Genomic DNA, 19,082 nt, shown 5'->3' with positions numbered 1-19,082 from the left:
GAGCAGATCGTCTCCTTGCCTTCAAAATCTATCATGGCTCAGTTTTGTTCTATCCACGCCAGAAAATGCAAAGATACTGCGGATTCGCGGCAGTTGTAAGCCAATTGAAACTTTCTAAACCCTGTACCAGCAGGAAGCAGCTCAATCTCTGCATGTTCCTGTAGGATGCTAGTTATGCCAAATTTACGAGTCGGACATGTAGGCCAATGGGGCAAGTTCATCTGTTCAGAAGCATTAGTAGCTTGGCGTTTGAAGGATGGAAGAGTATCAGACTTGTTCAGCTGTAGGATTGCGGCACAGTCCTCGTTTACGTTTCTCTTCCCGCCACTCAGATCCAAAACATCGATTTGCCAAGGACTACTTGAGAAACAAATTTCTTACTATCGTTATCTCACATCGGGATTATATGGAACGAGAAAGGTATTACATAGTCAGTCGTAGCTTGATGTTGAGAGTAGGCGACTGAAGACAGAGCCTACCTAGGTAGCGTGCGGCACGGTTCAGGCTCGGCCCACGAGCCGCCCGCACTTCCAAGCCGCGAACGCCAATAGCTTGGTAGTGGACCCTCTCTGCTCCACTGCACGAATCAACCAGCTCAAGTCTCGTCACATCCTACATGCAGAATCCTACTTGGCCCTTCCAATTAGTGAGAGATCATCAACAACACCTGCTGAAAAAACCATGCTTGAAACAAGCTCCGTCAACAACTTCCGTCTCGAGATCCGTCGCACAACCTTGAAAGTCCTGGGGAAATGGGCATATGAAAGTCCCATTCTAACGTTACGAACAATGAGAAGTACCTTGTTGACGCCAAAGTCTGTGCGATCTATGCCCGCATAAGTTATTCATCCTGCTGGCAGTGTTGATCAGATGAACGAATGCAAGGGTTGAGGATGGATTCTCTGAGCCGTCTGCGGCTCGGGGCATCCGGAACAATACCAAGACAGCTCATTCGATCAACAGCTTTGTTCGTGGTAGAGGCACCGATAAACGTGACGAGGTGTTTGGCGGGAGGCAGAACGAGAGCTGACGTGGAAGCCATCTCGAGGATCTTGATTACATTAGTATATAGATTCTAGTAGGTTTGGGGGGCGAATTTACATCGCACTTCACATCCTCTTCATCTTGACCAAAGATTAAAGCCAAAGTCTCGTCATTGAAGAGGATGTGTAGACTCTAGTGGTGGAATCGGAAGCGAAAGGGAAGATGGGTGGTATCGACGCTGAAGAATAGCGCCTAAACCCCAATCTGTTATTGTGCAGAGCCAAAAAAGAGAGTTCAAACAGTACTGACAAAGTCACAGAACAAGCTTGCAGTTTCTGGTAGTATTCTCTCTACCTACCTGATGCTATGTATGTACATGGAAACTACTATCCCAGATTTGTGGGATGTATTTCCCTTCGTTTAGTACGTCATGCTCGCATATCTTCGTTATACGGGTCAGTCCAAACCCTCTACAACTCCTCCTTGTCGACACCCTCAATAGAGACCAGCTCAGACTCAAAGACTGCTTTGGGTTAGCCCATCTGTCCGTCGTGTGTCCCAGAATTCCGACTTACTCAAAACGCTGTTGGCGGGGATAGGGCCAGCACCTCGCGAGCCATAGGCCCACTCGGGCTGGATTGTGAGCTTCCTCTTCTCGCCAGGGCACATGTCAAGCAGACCCTGGTCCCAGCCCTTGATGACCTGACCGGTACCGACAGCGAAGTTCAAGGGGGAACCGCGGTTGTATGAGGCGTCGAACTCGCTGCCGTCTAGGAGTGTGCCGCGGTAGTGGACGTTGACCTTGTCGCCGACCTTGGTCTTGCGCGTGCACTTGGCTTCGGTAAGGACCTCGGTCTTGAGGTGCTGTAGAACATGTCAGTAAGTTGCACATGCTGTACAGCTTCCTTGGGTTACTACTTGCCTCATTGTTGACGATGTCAGCGACGGCGGCCGTAGCCAGAGCAGCGAGGAGGACGGTAACCTTCATCTTGACTTGTGGGTAGGAGTATAGTCTGATTCTGAGTGTTTACAGGTGTCTACAGAGCAAGGCGACGTTGCAATGGCGGTAAGACGAAGCCGAGGGTCCTTGTGGGGATGAATGCCAAGCGGCGATGTGGCCCCAAGTTATGCAGGGACCTCGCGGACGTCATTGGACGCCGCGGAGGATAGTTTTCCAATCGCAGCTTTACCATGACCTACCAACCATTGTCATCTTCACCATGTCTATTTCACCTAGCTGGTTAGAGCCTTTCGTGTCCAACATGTTTCCATCTGTCATAACTTGCAAGTTAGCAGATCAGACGACGAGTTGCAGGCTATTACCACGACTCACGACGACACATTGGGAAGCGTGGTGAGTCTTCGAGGCAGTATTAGCGACATCTCGCAGTATCCAACGTACACAAAGCCAATTGTATCATTCATGTTGAGCTTCCAGTAATAAGAAAAAGATGTTGTGAGTACCTATACAACTGACTCGTCCTCCGTAGCTGCCTCATACAAGAGTAAGCCATGATGCCGGCAGCACTTCACTCACTTTACAACCAACTGCCAAAGCCACCGAAGAACCTTTTTCCTATTAAAGACAAATGGATATAAAGATAACCAACAAAGTTATCAGGAGTGGTCCCAGGGCAGTCTAACGCCGTCCCGTCTCCAAATGATACATGAATCGAAGAGTTTATAATCGTACACCCATCCCGTCGTATGTGGCCCCTCCTCTTTCGCCGTCTTGCTCCCATAAGCAAAAACCAATCAATAGTAAACGCCCTTCTTCAAACCGATCATGCCCTGCTCCCTCCCCTCCGTCTTCACCGTCTTTAACCCGAAGTCACCAATTTCTAAACCAGCAGCCTGGACGTCTGCATTTGTAAGCGTCCCAGCCTGACCTGCGGTCTTCCCACCCTTGCCATCATTACTCGTCTGCCTGGAGCACTGGAAGCTTCCAATTTCCGGCATATTAATGGCAATACCAGGAAAGGTTACCTGCTTGAGCGACTCTCCTGTGCACACAGCCGTCTTAAAGAGCGAGCATACAGTGCCTTGATCTGGACCGATTGATGCGATACCTCCGGGGCTACCTTGAATGTGGCATTCCGTATTGGGTTGCGTCCAGCTGCAGTCGCCAGCGAAATTGGGTTTTGTGCAAGTATAGTAGGCGCCAGGGAGACCACGACGGGAAAGGTGACGTGTTATGGGCGAGGCTGAGGTGGTGGTTGTGGTCGTGATGGTGAGCAAGAGGGCTATGAGTGCGATGGCTGTGTACATTGCTGGCTTTGTTTTTGGAATGTATGGGACGATGATTAAGAATTACTGGGTGGGTTTCTACGCCGTGCGTATAGCGTAGTGTGCGTATGGGTATAGTTCGTTCTTTGAAAGATCACTGGGGTAGATGTTTCAGATGCCCTTATGACAGTCGCTAGGTGTCTTTATGACGAGATCTTGGATTCTTGTGAGCCATCGGGTATGGTGAGGTCCTTGCGCATGTCGTACACAAAGGACTGGGTGGTTACGAGAGCTCGTACCTTGGAGTAAAGTGGCAGGGCGACGGTGCATCAAGCACAAAGACTGAACTTAGTCTCTTTGTCGCGAACGATAAACATCTACAAGGAGATGTGGAAACTGGTCGGCGTGGCTCCATGGCGAGTGACTACGCCACGAATACTCTTCAATGGGCCATGCGGAGACAAAGAACTCGTATCGGATATAAAAAAGTGAAAAAGTGCCAAAATATCCAGATACTAGGGATGTGAGAAGGTAATATGTGCCACGGTTGCTGCCGGGTGCAGCCCGCAACGATGGCGCGACATGGGCGGGCTGTTGCTGTGAAACGTCACTCCGGCGGGGCTAATGATGAGATGCGGCACTCTGGGACCAAAAGGGTCGCAGTCCTCGCAAGCCCATGTCCCAAATCATCTTACAGCCGTGAGCTTGCCGGGTCGGGGAACTGCGTTCGCCTGGTCAGTGTCATCAATGTGTTGCCGCCAAGCTGTCGCCGATGCCGCCATCACCCACTTGAGTTGACAGGTATGACCAGGGGCGGTCGATTATGATCGTCAGGTACAAAGCCGTGAGGCTGCTGCGGAATGCTACTATTGGTGAATAGCGAATTGATATATCGCCTGGTCGTATCTACTAAGATTGCTGCTCTTTGCTCTGGTTCTCAAAGTTGGTCGTCTAGAAGGCAAGGTTGAGCGTGTATGTTGGAAGCATGATGACGCGCCTGCACCTGCCATCCTCTACGCGTCGACGCGCCTACCAGACCCACATTCCTGGCTCCGAACACTAAAAGCAAAAAGTCTAATACGACTTCCATTCCTCGCGTTGCGAATGGCTTCATTAAAAGCGAATACACGTAGTCATCATGAATAGACTCGGTCGTAATTCGCTTGCTTGTTCTACAATCACTCTAGGCACGGCAGCGGAAGGTCATCCTCGTTTAGCTCTAACAAGCCATCACATCTCATTTCCTTTTATCAAATCCGACACGATCTCCAAATGCTAACACTTACTTGATAAGCATTTCGTTCGAGAACGCGGCACTTCTTATGCATAAAGATACGCGTTCCACGATGAGTTGCGTCTTCCGAAACCGCGAAACCCCATGCGTTTTGTAGCTAGGGTCTTATCTGTGGGGTTCACCCGCACGTCAAACGAGTTTCGTAGTTGGCTTGCGCGGAAGAGCAGGGCCCGGCTGTGGTTCTTCCTATTGCGCCTGTTGGACGTCAGGTGGATCCATGGTTCCGTGTGCGAGTGTGTACTGCAACCTAGAGGTATACAACCTCTTCTGCAGATGCCCGTGTTGAGGTAAAAAAACTGGTGAGTGCCTCCCAGGTGTAAATCATAATTTATTGTAGGTGAGAAAGCTCTCTCTGTATGCTGCAGGAGCTTTCAATATTCTCACTGGTCGTGTTCATCTGTATTGGTACAGCATTTTCCCGGCTATCACGATACCCGCTTTCCGAACCCGCATGTAGGTCAGTATACGCGACGCGGCTGTTCATTGACGTCTAGCCCTCTTGCGCGACCAATTCTCACTACCTTCTTGAGATGACGGACCAGGGTCCGATTGAACAGACTCGGGGAATCCTCGACCACCAGCTGTGAACTGGAAAGCTGGTACTGGAGGTACCCTCTGCCTCAACCTTGCGTTCTCGCCTGTGATGTCCTTGATTTGCTGAAGCAATGCTTTGTTCGTCTGCTTCATCCTCTCCATTTCCTGCATCTTGTCCTTGGGGTTCTCGTGCACACGGAGAAAGGCGTTTGCGTCAGCTAATCGCTCGATCTTCTGATGTAGGACAAGGACTTGGTCTGCGTGCGAGGCCTGCATCTTGGAGACTTTGGTCTCGTTCTCAGACTTGAGCGTAGCGATCTCGTTGGTCAGACGGTCTACTTTGTCTTGGAGATGTGGCGATGGTGACTTGACGGTTCGGGGCTGGGCGGGCTCTGTGCTTGGCTTTCGGTCTTGTGCCGTTGGTGTCGACAGCTTTGCGACCTGTTTAGCAAGAAGATTCTCATACGCCTGCTTTTGTTCCTTCAATTCCTGGTGGTGATCCTGCTGCATCTGAAGCATTTTTGCTCCAACCTGCCTTCTGAATGTGTCCATCTGTTTCTTGTGCTTGTCTTCAACAACCCGATCGTAGTCCAACTGGTTCTGGACATCTTGGATCCGTTTGTGCTCGGCTGCCTCAGTCGCGAAGATTACTCTGGTCAAGATGCTATGCCATCCCCTTATGTTATGTGCCAACTCGGGACCAGCTGTGGCCAACTTTTCAGAATCGACCTCTTCTACAGCTTTCGCGCTGTCCTCTATGATATCGAGCAGAGAATAGAGTGCTGTATGTGGCGCGGTCGAACTGGACGTAGAACTATTACCGATATACTTGTATGAGTGACCTTGAGCCGCATGATTTACTGGTTTCTCATTTGAAAACAGCGACATGATCTTGGCTTCGGCAATATCGGAGTCGTCCCGCTCTCCCAGTAGGGGTGAAAGCAGGGTCGTAACGTCAGGGTCTCCAACATGCTCGCCCAGCGAGCGCGCAACGGCTTCTGCAATGTCGTCCTCCTCATCCTTGATGGAACTGTGAGTCTCTGAGCTACCTGGTGCGTCTGACTTCTCCTTGCCCTTCCCAGGTTGTACAGAAGGCTTCTTCAGCATCCCTTGTCTGCTCTGCGATCCATTGGCATGTGGACGATTCACCGCTCTTATGGTAGCTCGCGCCGCCGCCCTGAACTTAGCGCCGTCGCTGTGGGTTCCACGAGTGCCGCGACTGATTCGATCGAAGGCCGCCTCGCCCCTGGCTTCGTTGTCGACGTCTTGAATAGTTGCACCCAGTTGGTGTGGGGTGCGAGCAGAACTAGAGTGACGGCTGTATGTTACAGGTGGCCGGGGTCTGAAGATCGGTATACAATGTCAGTGTACGTCTCTCACACGGTTCATAGAGGAATGTTTACGGTACACCAGACGGGCCGGCTGGCAGTTGTGGATACATCGTTCGATATGGTAGTGTCGGGTTGGTATTAGATTGCAAAACAGATTTTGTAATCGAGGTGGAAGTCGATTGTGAAAGTTGATGGGTTGAGTGCAAGTTCAGCGTGAGAAGTGGTCGTAGGAAACCGTACGTAAGTAGAAAGCGATCAAAGGCGCCGGCGAGTGAGAGAAACAACTATCCACAATAGGAATATTGGATGACAACATGACGCGATTCGCAGACGACGTGGGACTACAATAGCCTCCATGAGCAGGTGACCAGAAGTGAAAGTGAAAGTGAAAACCTGTACTACTGACGTTCAATGACACTTGCCATTGCGCCTAATCATACCATCTGCCCTCGATAGGGTCTCTCTATTGCTTATCATACATGCGCAAGTCTTGATCGTAGATGCTGCACTTCTTCTTTCGTATAGTCCCGGATCTGTCGAGGATCTTACCACCAACACTTTACAGTAGTATATATATCCTAGTTCTTCTCATTCTGAGCGGCGCGTGGGTACTGGTAGTGTCTTGGGAGAATGATGGGTCGTCGGCTCGCGCTGTTGAAAGCTTGTGTGGCGATGGGCGAGCTGTCTGTCCTGATGGTGGTACCGATGGCCATGAAGAAGCTGGGATACATATAAGCATGTTGCAGTGAGACTGTCGAAGCATAATCATGCATACCCAAAGGTTGCTGCCGATCCCATCATGTACTGGCCCAGTGTGCGCAGCATTCCGTTAGGTCCAGGGCCAAAGCGGACGATGTTGGTGAATCCTACAATAGTCAGAAGGAAGCATTTCCCGAGAATGTTTGGGATGGCGCGCACCGAAGATGAAGCCGATGATCAATCCGACAGCTGTCAAAAAGTCAGCTCATGCAATTCTCGGGCTGCCATGAAGCGTACATCCACCCATCATGCCACCCATCTTCACTATGCGCTGTTAGCTATTGCCAGGCGCATGCAGGTACAAAGCCCTACGCTTGTCTAGTGTTGAAGGGCCGTGTGCCCCTTGGGGCATTGAACCGACTGGTACCGGCATCGTGAAGCTCTGCAAACGTCGAGGTGGTGAAGGAACTCAAGAGGGGAACTTTGATTGTCCCACTTGAAGCTGCAGTCTCGCCGCGGCTCAGTCAACGCCAAGGAAAGAAGACGGAAATCCGGGGAAAACACCACCATGGATGCACGAGGCAGCTAACACTGGGCATTATCAACATGGCGTTAGCGCGTCCAGCGCAGCTGTACGCAAGATAATAGAGTCAGTCTCGACTCGCATTACTTTGTGGTTGCTACCAACTCTCCCAACCTGATGTAGCGGCGCTTGCCGATTGCGCACGTGACTCTCTCTCAGACAGCTGGCTGGCCCTTTCACTGGCCGGCTGCAGGTGCGGCGGCGTAGGAATGAAGCGAAATAGTGCACCTGGTCCAGAGCAACAACGATAGTTGTCTCGTCTCGCAGTGGTTTTTTGATCCGTGCAGCCCCCCTTCTCCACGTCGCCATTACGCCTGAGCCCAGGAGCCGTCGTCTCGCCCACCTGGCCAGTAAGCGTTGCAGCGTGCCCAAGGCCGGAACAAGACCTCCTGCTCGTCGAAACACGCTGGAGGCTCCATCCATACCGCCCACCCCAACCCATCGAGCAGCCTGCCTGGTGGCCTCGACTGACATTCACGCACTTGCTAGACCGTGCTGCTGTGCTTTGCGCCCGTCTGCAGCGCCTTGCATCGCCCTAACGTCCCACGGGCTCTCTACCGACAGCACACGACCGAGACGACGACGGCGGCAGAGCCACCAGAATCCCGCCCGCGACGCATTTCCAAGACCCGCCTCCATCGCGACGCATGAGTGCATGACCGGCCTCGCCATCTCTCCTGCTGTTGTTGTCGCTTGCTCTCGGCGTCGTCACGCTGGTGTCGCGCCGCTAAAAACGGACAAGACGGGAATCGTGCAGGAAAAGTGACCGGACACTAAACACGCCCACCTCCTTCCCAGCACACGACCTCGCCAATGACGGCAGTTGCGCCCCCCGTCAACTATCAGAACATCAATCGGCAGGCATGGAGCGCTGAGGGCGTGTCCAACGGAGGTGGCATGTTTATGCCTCGGAAGAGCGCTCAACGTTCCAACTCATCGTCAAGCCTCTCGTCACAGGCGTCTGGCACATCGACCATATCCGCCTCATCATCTGCATCACAGCCAAACGGCACCCCGCAACAGAACGGCACCGACTGGGCTGCCACCCGCAAACCGAAAGCACCCAAGGGACTATGGCCTGCGACCAAGACTGAGCCCATCGCCGGAATCACTGCTGCACGACCCCAACCCATCGCGTCGGCAGGCCCAGCGTCATCAGCCGCCTCGGCCATGAGTGCCCTGCAAGCACCTTCCGCCATGGTTCCCTCCCAGCACAATGGCCAAGTACAGGCCCAGCAACAGCCCAACGGGGCACAGCGCGCACAAGGCCAGGAGAGCACCGCTGTACTGCACCTCGTCCCCATGAATGGCACCTTTGAGCGCAAGACCATCACCGTACCTTTCTTCCCCGACGTTCTCCGCATTGGCCGGCAAACGAATAACAAGACGATCCCCACGCCACTCAACGGATACTTCGACTCCAAGGTACTGTCAAGGCAGCACGCTGAGGTGTGGGCCGACCGCCAGGGCAAGATATGGATCCGAGACGTCAAGTCGTCCAATGGCACTTTCGTCAACGGCTCCCGCTTGTCACAAGAGAACCGAGATTCTGACCCCCACGAGCTGCGAGAACAGGACATGTTGGAACTCGGTATCGACATCGTCAGCGAAGACCAGAAGACTATTGTCCATCACAAGGTCGCTGCGCGCGTTGAGCATGCTGGCATCTACGCGCGAACCAGTAGCGAGATGATCGACCTCAACTTTGGCGAACTCGAGGGGCCACAACTCTCCAATATCATGGGCGGCAACCCCCAACAGCAAATGGCAAACATGCGTGGTCGCACACCCAGCCAAGGCTCTATGAACGGTCAGCGACTCCAGGGCCCGGGCGCCATGGCCAACTACCCAAACGCTCTACAGCAACCCCGACACCCTAACTTCTGGCTACAACCGATCACCATGGAGCAGGTAGTCAAGAAGCTCAACGTAAGTCTGGCGTGTCTGCTCAAATTAACCCCCTGCTAATTGTAGTAGACCGAGATCAAGGCCGCAAAGCAACAGTCGCAGGACCTTCAACAAACCCACCAGTACATCAACGCTATCCTCTCTACAGACACCAAGAAAGAACCTGTCAAGGCTTCGCCGATCAACCAGGTCAGGATATCTCCAATCAAAGACGGTAGCATAAAGGCGAGATTCTCAGACCCACCTGCGCCGCCTCCACAACAGCCTCTACCTGAAAAACCCGATGTCGCATCGTCTCTCAGAAGATCCGATACCGAGCGTCCAAAGACTGCGTCCCCAGTCCGCTCTGATGCACAGTTGTCCACACTTACAGAGGCCCTGACCAGTGCGAAAAAAGAGATTGAAACACAGGGAATGCGGCTACGAGACTTGGAAACCTTGTTGAACGAAGAGCGTCGCGCAAGAGAAGATGCTGAAGAGCGAGCGGCCCGACTCGAACGCGAAACAAACAAGGACCATGGAGATGCTGAAACCGTGGTTGGTGACGATGAGACACACGAGCCTGAAGTAGCTGACGCACAGCGCGAAGAGCTCACTGGATCTGAGAACGGGTCCGCATCTCCCACCAGTGCCGAGGACACCACCACTCGCTTGCAGCAACGTTTGGAGGTTATGATGTCCGAGATGAACGAGATGAAGCAGCAGATGGAGCGGTATAGGGAAAGAGCCGAGACTGCTGAAGCCGATCGCAAGACTCTGGCAGAGATGATCGAGAACATCAGAGAAGACAATGCAAAGACCGCTAGCAAAGAAAGCCAACGGCGAAGCAGGAGCAACAGCGCGTCAACAAGGACGACCACCAAAACTCTCGTTGAAGGATCCGACGGCGAAGCTGAGGAGGGCGAAATCATGATCATCAAGGAGAAGGACCTTGACGAGGACGGCCCAGAAGTGTCCATTCCCACCAAAAACGAGCAGAACGGGCATGCTGTTGGGTTGAACGGCTCGAAGACCACGGGGAAATCTAATTCCTTGGTCGCCCATCGGCCAGATCGAGACTCCATGTACTATGGCGGTCCGGTCGGAGCCATGGTTACAGTCGTTGCAATAGGTGTCGCAGTCATGGCCATGCTCAACCAATATCCCAAGGCTGAGCGTTGAAGAGGTGCATAATAGTCTTCTATCATTACGTCAAGAGAAACTGGCCTTGTGAGGGCAACATCACAGGGTCGAGCCCTTGAGGAGCGTATCGTACGTCAAGGTTCGAGATATCGTTCTTACAAGGTTGTGCTCTCTCTTAAGCCGACATACTACGCTACGCCACGATACCCGCTTCTGGACTGCTTGCGACAACATCACTTGGATGTCCGGGACCCAGTATTGTATGATAGCAATGCCGCCCACGGGAACATTGTAGTTGCGATGGTTCAAGACAGAACTGTCTATCAAAATTGTCTACGCCATCACTATAGTCCATTATGGGACACCGGGAAGACGAGAGGTACCACCGTATCGGAACACCACAACATCTTTCTTTTCCATTTCAGCGTAATTTAATGGGAGGTGCATCGGCTTGTTTTCCTATCGGCGCTCAGGACGGTGTCATCTCTGGCCTTGCAGGCGTACTTTCGTTGGGAACTTTCGGAAGCATTGCAGGACTCTCTAGTCCAAACAGTCATTCACTGCGGTCAGCGAACGATGAGCATTTTCCTTTGTAGCAAACACGACTAGCTTTTCCTTTTTCCTCTTTCCTATTGGGACTTTGGGAGTTGGATGATACGCATGAACAGGCACATAGTGTGGGAGCAAGTGAGCAAGCAGGAAGAACCTTTTCACACACTTCAATGATATATACTTGATTCCTTCTCATTATACTTCGACTTGGAATATGAACTCGTGGCTGTGATCAATGTTTCATTGTTTCGAATGTTAGGTGCTCTCGTTCGCTACTAGGTAGCTGGGGTGTGTGTGTATGGGTATCTACATGCTTGACTTTCCGCCGGTCAACTCTTATCCTCGCCTGTGTTCATAACTTCACTTCAGTCCAATACTAACAGTGACGGAACTTAATGTGCGTATCCTTGTCTCGGGTACATCATCTGCCTCTGCCTCGTCCCCTGGTTCCCCTGATCCTTCTCCTGTTGCATCCCGACTTTCAACCTCAATATCATCAATTGCACTTACGTTGCCCAAGTCAATCTTAACCCAGCAATCCTCTTCGGACTGGAAATGTAATCCCAGTTCCAACGCTCTTGGAATCGCTCGTCCTGTTGCTTTGAGATAGACTTCTTCCCCTCCTTTGCCTTTGCCTTGCCCCGCGATCCCTCGCTTACCCATGTTATTATTATTACTACCTGTCCGGCCCATCTCTCCTACTATTTCTGCTTCTACATCTCGCGCTTCCAGTCGTCCGTTTGCTTCTGCATATCGTCCGCCTCTTCCTCTTGCTTTATTCAGGGAATTTGCGGATTGCTTCTCGCGCTTTACAACCTCATTCAGCAACTTGCGCACGCGCTTCACGGTAGGTATGTAGGGTGTCGTGGCAGTTATGTAGAGTGTTTTCGCAGAGCCCGACGAGGAGAAAGGCGAAGAAAGTGGGGCGTGGAGAAGTGGCCGAGTGACAATCTTTGTGTCTGACAAACATTAGACTGGGTCAGAATATCCGCGCAGTGATGGATATACGTACTTTTGGGAAGTTTGGGGAGTTTTTGGCGAAGTTTGGCATTCGTGGTACGTGGTTTGGAAGGTTGTTTAGGGTGTAGAGAAGTCGTAGAGGGTTTCTTCGTGGAAGGATTCGTTTTTGGGGTCTTCTCTTGCTTCTCTGACGTGCTGATCGACGAAGTGGTCTCGCTGGATGGTGGTTGCGGTTGCCCGCATGGAGGCGTTGCGTCTGTCATGGCTACATCTTCCGGCTGTTGGAGTTTGTTCTGAGGCTTGGCTAGCCCATTTATTGATCGCTTGACTCCCGCCATGGTAATGTACCGGTGGAAAACAGATTCCGTAGTTGCGTGTGACGGCCTGAGGGTTTTGGCAGTCGCAAAAGTCGAGTCGCGTCGCGTCACAAAAACTTATCGATAAGTTGCCTGCAGGGATACCCGCAGCTCGGTAGCTCCTGCCTGCTCACCCAAGTCCTCAGATCCCCGAAGACTGTTAGGAACAACACCCAATCAATAGTAATGGCCAGCTCTATTCGCCAACGACTCCAACACATCCACCTTCCGGGTCCTGTTTCCTACGCGACAGCAGCCCGCCTCCAGGAACTCCTCGTATCGCGCTTCCTCGCCTCGAAACCGCCATCCAATGTTCCCCCACCAGCACCACACATCATAACTGCCGAATTCACCCCTGTCTACACTTGCGGTCGGCGAGAGATCGGTACCGTTTCACCAGAGCAACAAGCCTACCTCCGCAAACCCAACGACACCAACATTCGCGCAGACTTTGTCGAAGCTCTCCGTGGCGGCCAAACCACCTTCCATGGCCCAGGCCAACTAGTTGCCTATCCCATCATCGACCTACGTACGCATAAGCTTACGCCTAGACACTATGTCTGTCTGTTAGAAAAAAGCCTGATAGCCACGTGCGCGAAATACGGAATTAAAGCCATGACTACAGAGAACACGGGTGTCTGGACGACCCCAGATGACAAGATTGCGGCGATTGGAGTTCATATGAGACGCAATATTACGAGTCATGGAGTTGGGCTGAATGTCAATACAGATTTGTGGTGGTTTGATAGGATCGTTGCGTGTGGGTTGGAAGGGAAGAAGACGACTACTTTTGCCAAGGAGGGGGTGGTGGGAAAGAGTGTTGAAGAGGTGGGTAGAAGCTACGTGGAAGAGGTGGGAGAGAGGTTGCTAGGCGTAGAGGGTGTGGAGAGAGTTGAGAAAGAAACGGTTGATGAGTTGTTGGAAATTTCAAGAGGCGGATGAAGGTTTTCGATGCTACACTAACTTGAAGATATGACAGCAGATGCACGACAACCAGCATGTTGACTTGAGACTGCTAGCCGACTGACTTATGTTGAAGGAGATGAGAACCTAGCAAGGTAAACAAACTCTCATAGATATCCTCAGACAGGACATCCGAGTTGTAGTCGTGCCGGTCGGATGTGCCATACCGACACCCGTTACTCCAGGACATGAGCCTGAGCTGCATCGCCATCACGGCAAATAAGATCAGCGGTACCTGGCTCTTCATGGGAAAAGAGGTAATGCCATGGCCAGAACGACCAACGTCAACGTCAGTAGTACGTAAAGTAGAGAAGAGGAATGGGTAGAATGAAAACAGATCGAGGACTTCAACTGGAATCTAAATTTACGTCAAATGGCAGAAGGGTATAAAGCGAACAAGGACAAACAGGCGGATTGTCGTACACAAAAAAGGGAAACAGTATAAAACTACAAGCTCGATCCAGCCCATCGTGACTCATGAACGCCTTCGCTCCAAAGCTTAGAAAGAAAAGGGTAAGTTAGCCTTGCCAAACATTCAGACAACATGAGAGTGCATCTCCGACTGTCTGAACCGCCACCACTTCTTCTCAATATCTCCTTCTCTCAAACCTCCCTCGCTTCCACGATCAACACTTCTCGCACCTGTACTTCCACTTCCCCTTGCAATGACCACTGATGTGTTTCCCAAGGTACTCTCTACGTCCGCGTTCCCTCCACTTGCCATCCCGGCAACGCCACCACGATTCCGCCATTGACTAGCCTGTAACTCATACACATCTTCTTTCTCACCTGCCAGTTCCTCCAGCCTCGCTCGTTTCGATTCCGGAACGAGGAAGCTTGTCAGCATGCCCAGGAACATGAACAATGCAAAGATTTGCATCACACCATGAATCCAAGGCGTAGGATTATCGTGCGTAGCTCCTCTCTTGATCATGGGCGCAAAGAAGATTTGGGCAAACACTGCGCCTAGCTTGCCCATGCCAGCACTGAAACCATGGCCTGTGCATCGTACTCTTGTTGGGAAAATCTCCGCTGGCGTGATGAATGTTGTGGCATTCGGACCAAAGTTGAAGAAGAACTGTGCTAGTACGTAAAGCACTAGTAAGTGGGTTTTAGTGAGTCCCTGCCAGGCGAAGCCAAGGACGCAGAAGATGATGGTCAGGATTCCGAAGCCAGCTATTTGAATAGGCTTCCGACCAACGGAATCGACAGTGAAAACAGTGAGCCAGTAGCCAGGCAGGGCACCGGCGCAGATAAGAACGATTTGGCCCGTGGCTGTGTTGCGCAGATAGAGGTATAGGTTGTCGCGTTGATCGAAGCCCATCGTGGACATTAGAGAAGCGGAGGAGAATCCGAGGCCGTAGAAAGCTAGGTCTAGGAAGCTATCTGGATGTCAGCTACTTCTGCAACTGTATGGCCAAATTGCATAAACTTACAACCAGGACATAGATGTGCCGAACAAGCGAATAGCTTGCTTCTTTTGCGAGTAGAAGCGCAGTACTTCCATCAATGTAGGTCGCGGCGTCTTGTATTTGGCCATCTCACTGCGCGTCTTCGCTTGCGTGACCGGATTGACCACATTTCCTTGCTTTCCGTAGCGGTATTTTCGCGCATCGACCGAGGCCTTCTCGACATCGTACAGCACGTCGAACGTGTATCGTGGCGTTTCCGGTACTGTGAGCCGGTAGTAAAGTGCGAACCATCCGGGGATGCCACCAAAAGCAATGATAATGCGCCACATTTTGTCGACACGCATGGCACACTGCCCCACACATTCTCCAACATTGGCTACTCCAATTAAATCGTCTTTGAATATTATGACTACAATGAGGGTTACCAAGGCTGCTGCAAGTTGGCCAAGGCCTTGCATGGCGAAGACGGCTGCGATAATACCGCCTCGGTATTTGGTGCTGGCGAACTCTGCTGTGATGACCGCACTGAGGGGATCTGGAGTAGTGGTCAGTAAAGTAAAGGCTGAATGTTGCGTTGCAAGAGCATATTTTGAGGGATAGTTTTCTTCCTCTTTGCTTTGATCGAGCCTCAAAACATTCGAAACCGCGAGAAATTCAGTTTGTACTCACAGTCGCCGCCGACACCAATCCCCATTACAACTCTGTAGAAAATGAGCACACCCACGATTGAAACAGTGGCTGATTCTCCGCAGAGCGATTGTGCAAGTGTTGTGCAGATGATGATCATCAACTCCACTCCATACATCTTCTTTCTTCCTAACAGATCGCCCATATATCCGAAGATGCATTGGCCGAAAATGGCACCAGCGGATGTCGCGACTTTGATCGCTGTATCGGCATCATGAGGCATGACTCCCTTGTGTTCGTCATCCTGCCAGTATACAATTCCTAACAAGATGACAGCAAGGTTGATGGCAAATAGCTGGAGATGTTAGTTAACTTTCAGCCTCACCTGTAATCTTAACCACCAAACTCACACTGTAGGCATCGGTAAAGAACCCAATTCCAGTCACAACCGCTAGGCGTATATGGTACCATCCAAACGGTGCTTTATCTACCTCAGCGAGGGCCATACGCCGGCGCTCATTAGGGTCCGCGATATGGGTCTAGTAGCCTAGTTAGTTATGAAGTGAGAAGATAAGGCTAGGATCATCATATACATAGACTCCGGGCACATCTCGGTAAGCTGCGTTTCCCACCCGTCCAAACGAAAACATGAGTGGCAACGGAGGTTGATGCTCTGGAGGGAAGTGAGCGCCGCAGTTCGACGACGTCCATGAGAGGATGAAATGACGGAAGGCTATGTCAGCTTGATAGCTGCAGTAGGTACAAAACGCAAGTAAGGCTGGTCGGTGGGGCAGCTGTCAGACGAGACATATACTGTATTGCGTTACGATATAAGGCCTGCAGCAACGTGCTGCTGCATGGCCGATATTCTTTTGGGAACGCCAGGCCCAGGCCAAGAATCCGAGATGTTGAACCGTGAGGGACCTGATATCATGCCGCTTGACATCAATTGGTAGAAGGCCCGAAATAATTCTGGACAAGCCTGTTGCGATCAAGTTCGGCAGCACATGTCACTGGGGAGGCGTTGAGAGTTGCACCACAGCGCGCGTTCACGTTTTCTCGGTGTCGCTTATGATTGGTTAGTCGAACCCAAACCCCAAAATACACCCATGTCGCTTTCGATACTGATGGCACGCCCCGTGTTCCTGTTGGCCAGTATCTTCGTGGGAAGACTCGAAAGGAGCTCAATGGAACGATGCCACGCCCGCCAGGGTCTGGGTGCCATGGACCGTTCTCTTGGGATACGTCCATGCCGTCGTCTAATCTGGGGTAGATGGTGAGAGAGGTGCACCATGTAGACTGCTGATCAATGTTCAACCAAGCACATATCCGCGTGGGGGTAGCAAGTCTGGACTGACTGATTCAAACCGCGACCTGCGTTATTTCCAATCATACTGGGCTATGGCTGGCCATGTGGGCATAAAGCATTGGTCGCGCTTCTAAGTCTGCAGCCTCCTCATCCAGAGTATGTGGGAGAGGATGGAATGTGTGGCAACCAACCTCTGATCGGCGTCCTGAATGCGCTTGCATCGACAAATCGTTGTAGGTTCACTGGTAAGGGTGACAAGATGAGCGAGTCGTAGATCTGGCAACGTGCGCCAGGTAGCAAGTCATAACGAGACTTAGCAATACCCAAGACTGTAAAGCTAACTTTGCAAGAACTGCGGGCCTGCTCAGGAGAAGTTTCACTTTGGCAGCTTCGGCTTCCCGATTTGATCCCGTTATTAAGCTTAGCACTGGGCTTTCGCTCCTAAAGACCTCTGACATCCTCTCCTTCGAAACATCAAAACTATCGGTCGGACAAGTTCGGCATTAGCATAGGTCTCAAGCAGCATAAGCGCTGTGATGGATAGGAAGACAACAAGCACTCAATACCGAAGCTCAAAGAAGCCCTTCGTCAAGGCTCAGGCGGGTATGCATTTGTTGTGTGCGAGATCTCTGGGAATGGTCTATCTCGTCCAGGTAACTGATGGCTTTCGTAACCTTCGAGTACGGTGCTTGGTGACTGCGTTTTATGGCATCTGGCGGAGATGTGGCTTGTAGGAACAAATCCAAGGCTTCGCGCACCGCTAAGAAGAAATCGCGGCTTGTAGAAGAGTAGTATTGAAACACCTGTAGAGCATAAAGCTGTAGCTAGCTGCGAAAATGGTCGCGATCTGGAAGGCAGTCATGACATCCGTAAAGAGATGACTAACAGGAACGTATTATCGACGGTCCATGTAGTAAAGGTCTGCCCTTTCAGTAAGAAAACATGTATACACTTTCTGTGAAAGATAAAAGAAGGCCGAGAAGGGTGAAGTTCCAATAGTGACGTGTAGCTCTGACGATGTTCAAATTCAAGTTCATGTTCGTGTTCTGGTGTTGCGCGCACCACTTGATCAAGTGGAGCTATCGGCACCAGTCCATAAGCGGCTAGCCCCACACACGTTCGAAATTGTGTCTCGCTAAGCACATGTCGATTTCGCTCTCGCACGACGAACCCGCGACAACTCCCACCCTCGATACTAACAACAGCGTCACCAGGTATGATGCTCCACTGCACTCTACAGACAATCGATTACTGACAGTTCTTGCATAGTCCCCAGCCAAAATGAGTACGCCAGACTCCCATCCACACCCGCAACCACGAGCTTCGAGACTGACTACGATATAGCGAAGGGTACCTCCAGTTTCGGAAAGCGCCACAACAAGACGCACACGCTCTGCAGGCGTTGCGGTACGTGATATCTTCCTGGATGCTGGCATTGGAGATGCGAAGGCATGGACAGAGGGACAAGGGCTGATTTCAACGTTTAGGTCAACGATCCCTTCACATCCAGAAGCACACCTGCGCCTCATGCGGCTACCCTGCTGCTAAGACCCGCAAGTGTACGTTTGTCTGAGACGCGCGCACCGAGAACGAAGATTAACATTGGACAGTCAACTGGGGCGAGAAGGCCAAGCGAAGGAAGACCACCGGTACCGGCCGCATGCGATACCTCAAGACCGTCAACCGCAAGTTCAGCAACGGATTCCAAACTGGCGCTCCCAAGGGCTCCAAGGGCCCCACCGTCAAGTCCTCGTAAACGTATCAAGCATAAGGTTGACGACGAGGAGGAGTAGAGGCGCGATGAAGGCCATTCGGACGGGTGCATGATCGGAAAGCGGGTTCTTATAGGCAAATGGTATTGCTCGGCATGGGGCGTTCTGTCATCCCTCTCCCGGTTGCTGTCCATCCCACATGACGAATGAGGATGGCATCACCGTTTGAGCGCATAGCTCTGGAGGCATAACTACGGAAAATTCATCATGTTCTGTCACGAAATGAAAGCATGAATCAAGCCACAGAACGTGCCAATTGATGCCGATGAGAAGAGACGCACTGATCAGCTGTAGAAAATCGAGGCTTACCGACGATCGTTCCACCGATACACCTAGCGAAAGACGGAACCATTTACACTCTGTAACCTCGAACACCAGCATGTACACGGATGCGTGGCTGATACCTGCGATTTACCACTTGAGTGCAAGACGATCATACCAGCTACAGCC

At 51.6% G+C, this 19,082-nt stretch overlaps 8 protein-coding genes across 8 annotated transcripts; 3 read left to right on the top strand and 5 right to left on the bottom strand.

Moving 5' to 3' along the window:
- Nucleotides 1-1,454: 1,454 nt before the first annotated feature.
- FPR2 (Peptidyl-prolyl cis-trans isomerase fpr2) lies at nucleotides 1,455-1,972 on the bottom strand (the record flags this gene model as incomplete). Its single annotated transcript, XM_051726935.1, has 3 exons — nucleotides 1,455-1,507; nucleotides 1,560-1,848; nucleotides 1,919-1,972. The coding sequence occupies 3 exons, from the start codon at nucleotides 1,970-1,972 to the stop codon at nucleotides 1,455-1,457; spliced, it is 396 nt and encodes a 131-aa protein (XP_051593360.1).
- A 3,012-nt stretch (nucleotides 1,973-4,984) lies between these two features.
- On the bottom strand, nucleotides 4,985-6,479 carry J4E82_000613 (uncharacterized protein; the record flags this gene model as incomplete). The annotated part of the gene is made up of 2 exons (XM_051726934.1): nucleotides 4,985-6,380; nucleotides 6,442-6,479. 2 exons carry the CDS (start codon nucleotides 6,477-6,479, stop codon nucleotides 4,985-4,987), a joined length of 1,434 nt encoding a protein of 477 aa, XP_051593359.1.
- A 468-nt stretch (nucleotides 6,480-6,947) lies between these two features.
- On the bottom strand, nucleotides 6,948-7,501 carry J4E82_000612 (uncharacterized protein; the record flags this gene model as incomplete). Its single annotated transcript, XM_051726933.1, has 5 exons — nucleotides 6,948-7,089; nucleotides 7,145-7,235; nucleotides 7,288-7,317; nucleotides 7,366-7,392; nucleotides 7,441-7,501. 5 exons carry the CDS (start codon nucleotides 7,499-7,501, stop codon nucleotides 6,948-6,950), a joined length of 351 nt encoding a protein of 116 aa, XP_051593358.1.
- A 963-nt stretch (nucleotides 7,502-8,464) lies between these two features.
- On the top strand, nucleotides 8,465-10,720 carry J4E82_000611 (uncharacterized protein; the record flags this gene model as incomplete). Its single annotated transcript, XM_051726932.1, has 2 exons — nucleotides 8,465-9,580; nucleotides 9,629-10,720. The coding sequence occupies 2 exons, from the start codon at nucleotides 8,465-8,467 to the stop codon at nucleotides 10,718-10,720; spliced, it is 2,208 nt and encodes a 735-aa protein (XP_051593357.1).
- An 873-nt stretch (nucleotides 10,721-11,593) lies between these two features.
- On the bottom strand, nucleotides 11,594-11,896 carry J4E82_000610 (uncharacterized protein; the record flags this gene model as incomplete). Its single annotated transcript, XM_051726931.1, has 2 exons — nucleotides 11,594-11,826; nucleotides 11,893-11,896. 2 exons carry the CDS (start codon nucleotides 11,894-11,896, stop codon nucleotides 11,594-11,596), a joined length of 237 nt encoding a protein of 78 aa, XP_051593356.1.
- Nucleotides 11,897-12,735: 839 nt separating this feature from the next.
- J4E82_000609 (uncharacterized protein) lies at nucleotides 12,736-13,491 on the top strand (the record flags this gene model as incomplete). The annotated part of the gene is made up of 1 exon (XM_051726930.1): nucleotides 12,736-13,491. The coding sequence occupies one exon, from the start codon at nucleotides 12,736-12,738 to the stop codon at nucleotides 13,489-13,491; it is 756 nt and encodes a 251-aa protein (XP_051593355.1).
- A 556-nt stretch (nucleotides 13,492-14,047) lies between these two features.
- On the bottom strand, nucleotides 14,048-16,201 carry J4E82_000608 (uncharacterized protein; the record flags this gene model as incomplete). The annotated part of the gene is made up of 5 exons (XM_051726929.1): nucleotides 14,048-14,894; nucleotides 14,949-15,459; nucleotides 15,594-15,906; nucleotides 15,962-16,090; nucleotides 16,145-16,201. 5 exons carry the CDS (start codon nucleotides 16,199-16,201, stop codon nucleotides 14,048-14,050), a joined length of 1,857 nt encoding a protein of 618 aa, XP_051593354.1.
- Nucleotides 16,202-18,141: 1,940 nt separating this feature from the next.
- RPL37 (60S ribosomal protein L37) lies at nucleotides 18,142-18,616 on the top strand (the record flags this gene model as incomplete). The annotated part of the gene is made up of 4 exons (XM_051726928.1): nucleotides 18,142-18,145; nucleotides 18,205-18,267; nucleotides 18,348-18,419; nucleotides 18,471-18,616. The coding sequence occupies 4 exons, from the start codon at nucleotides 18,142-18,144 to the stop codon at nucleotides 18,614-18,616; spliced, it is 285 nt and encodes a 94-aa protein (XP_051593353.1).
- Nucleotides 18,617-19,082: the final 466 nt, after the last annotated feature.

This window comes from Alternaria postmessia (assembly GCF_024291825.1).
Source record: "Alternaria postmessia strain BMP 2775 chromosome Unknown scaffold_2, whole genome shotgun sequence".
In the NCBI taxonomy this organism is placed as follows: domain Eukaryota; kingdom Fungi; phylum Ascomycota; class Dothideomycetes; order Pleosporales; family Pleosporaceae; genus Alternaria; species Alternaria postmessia.
This window is presented reverse-complemented; position numbering and strand designations above follow the sequence as displayed.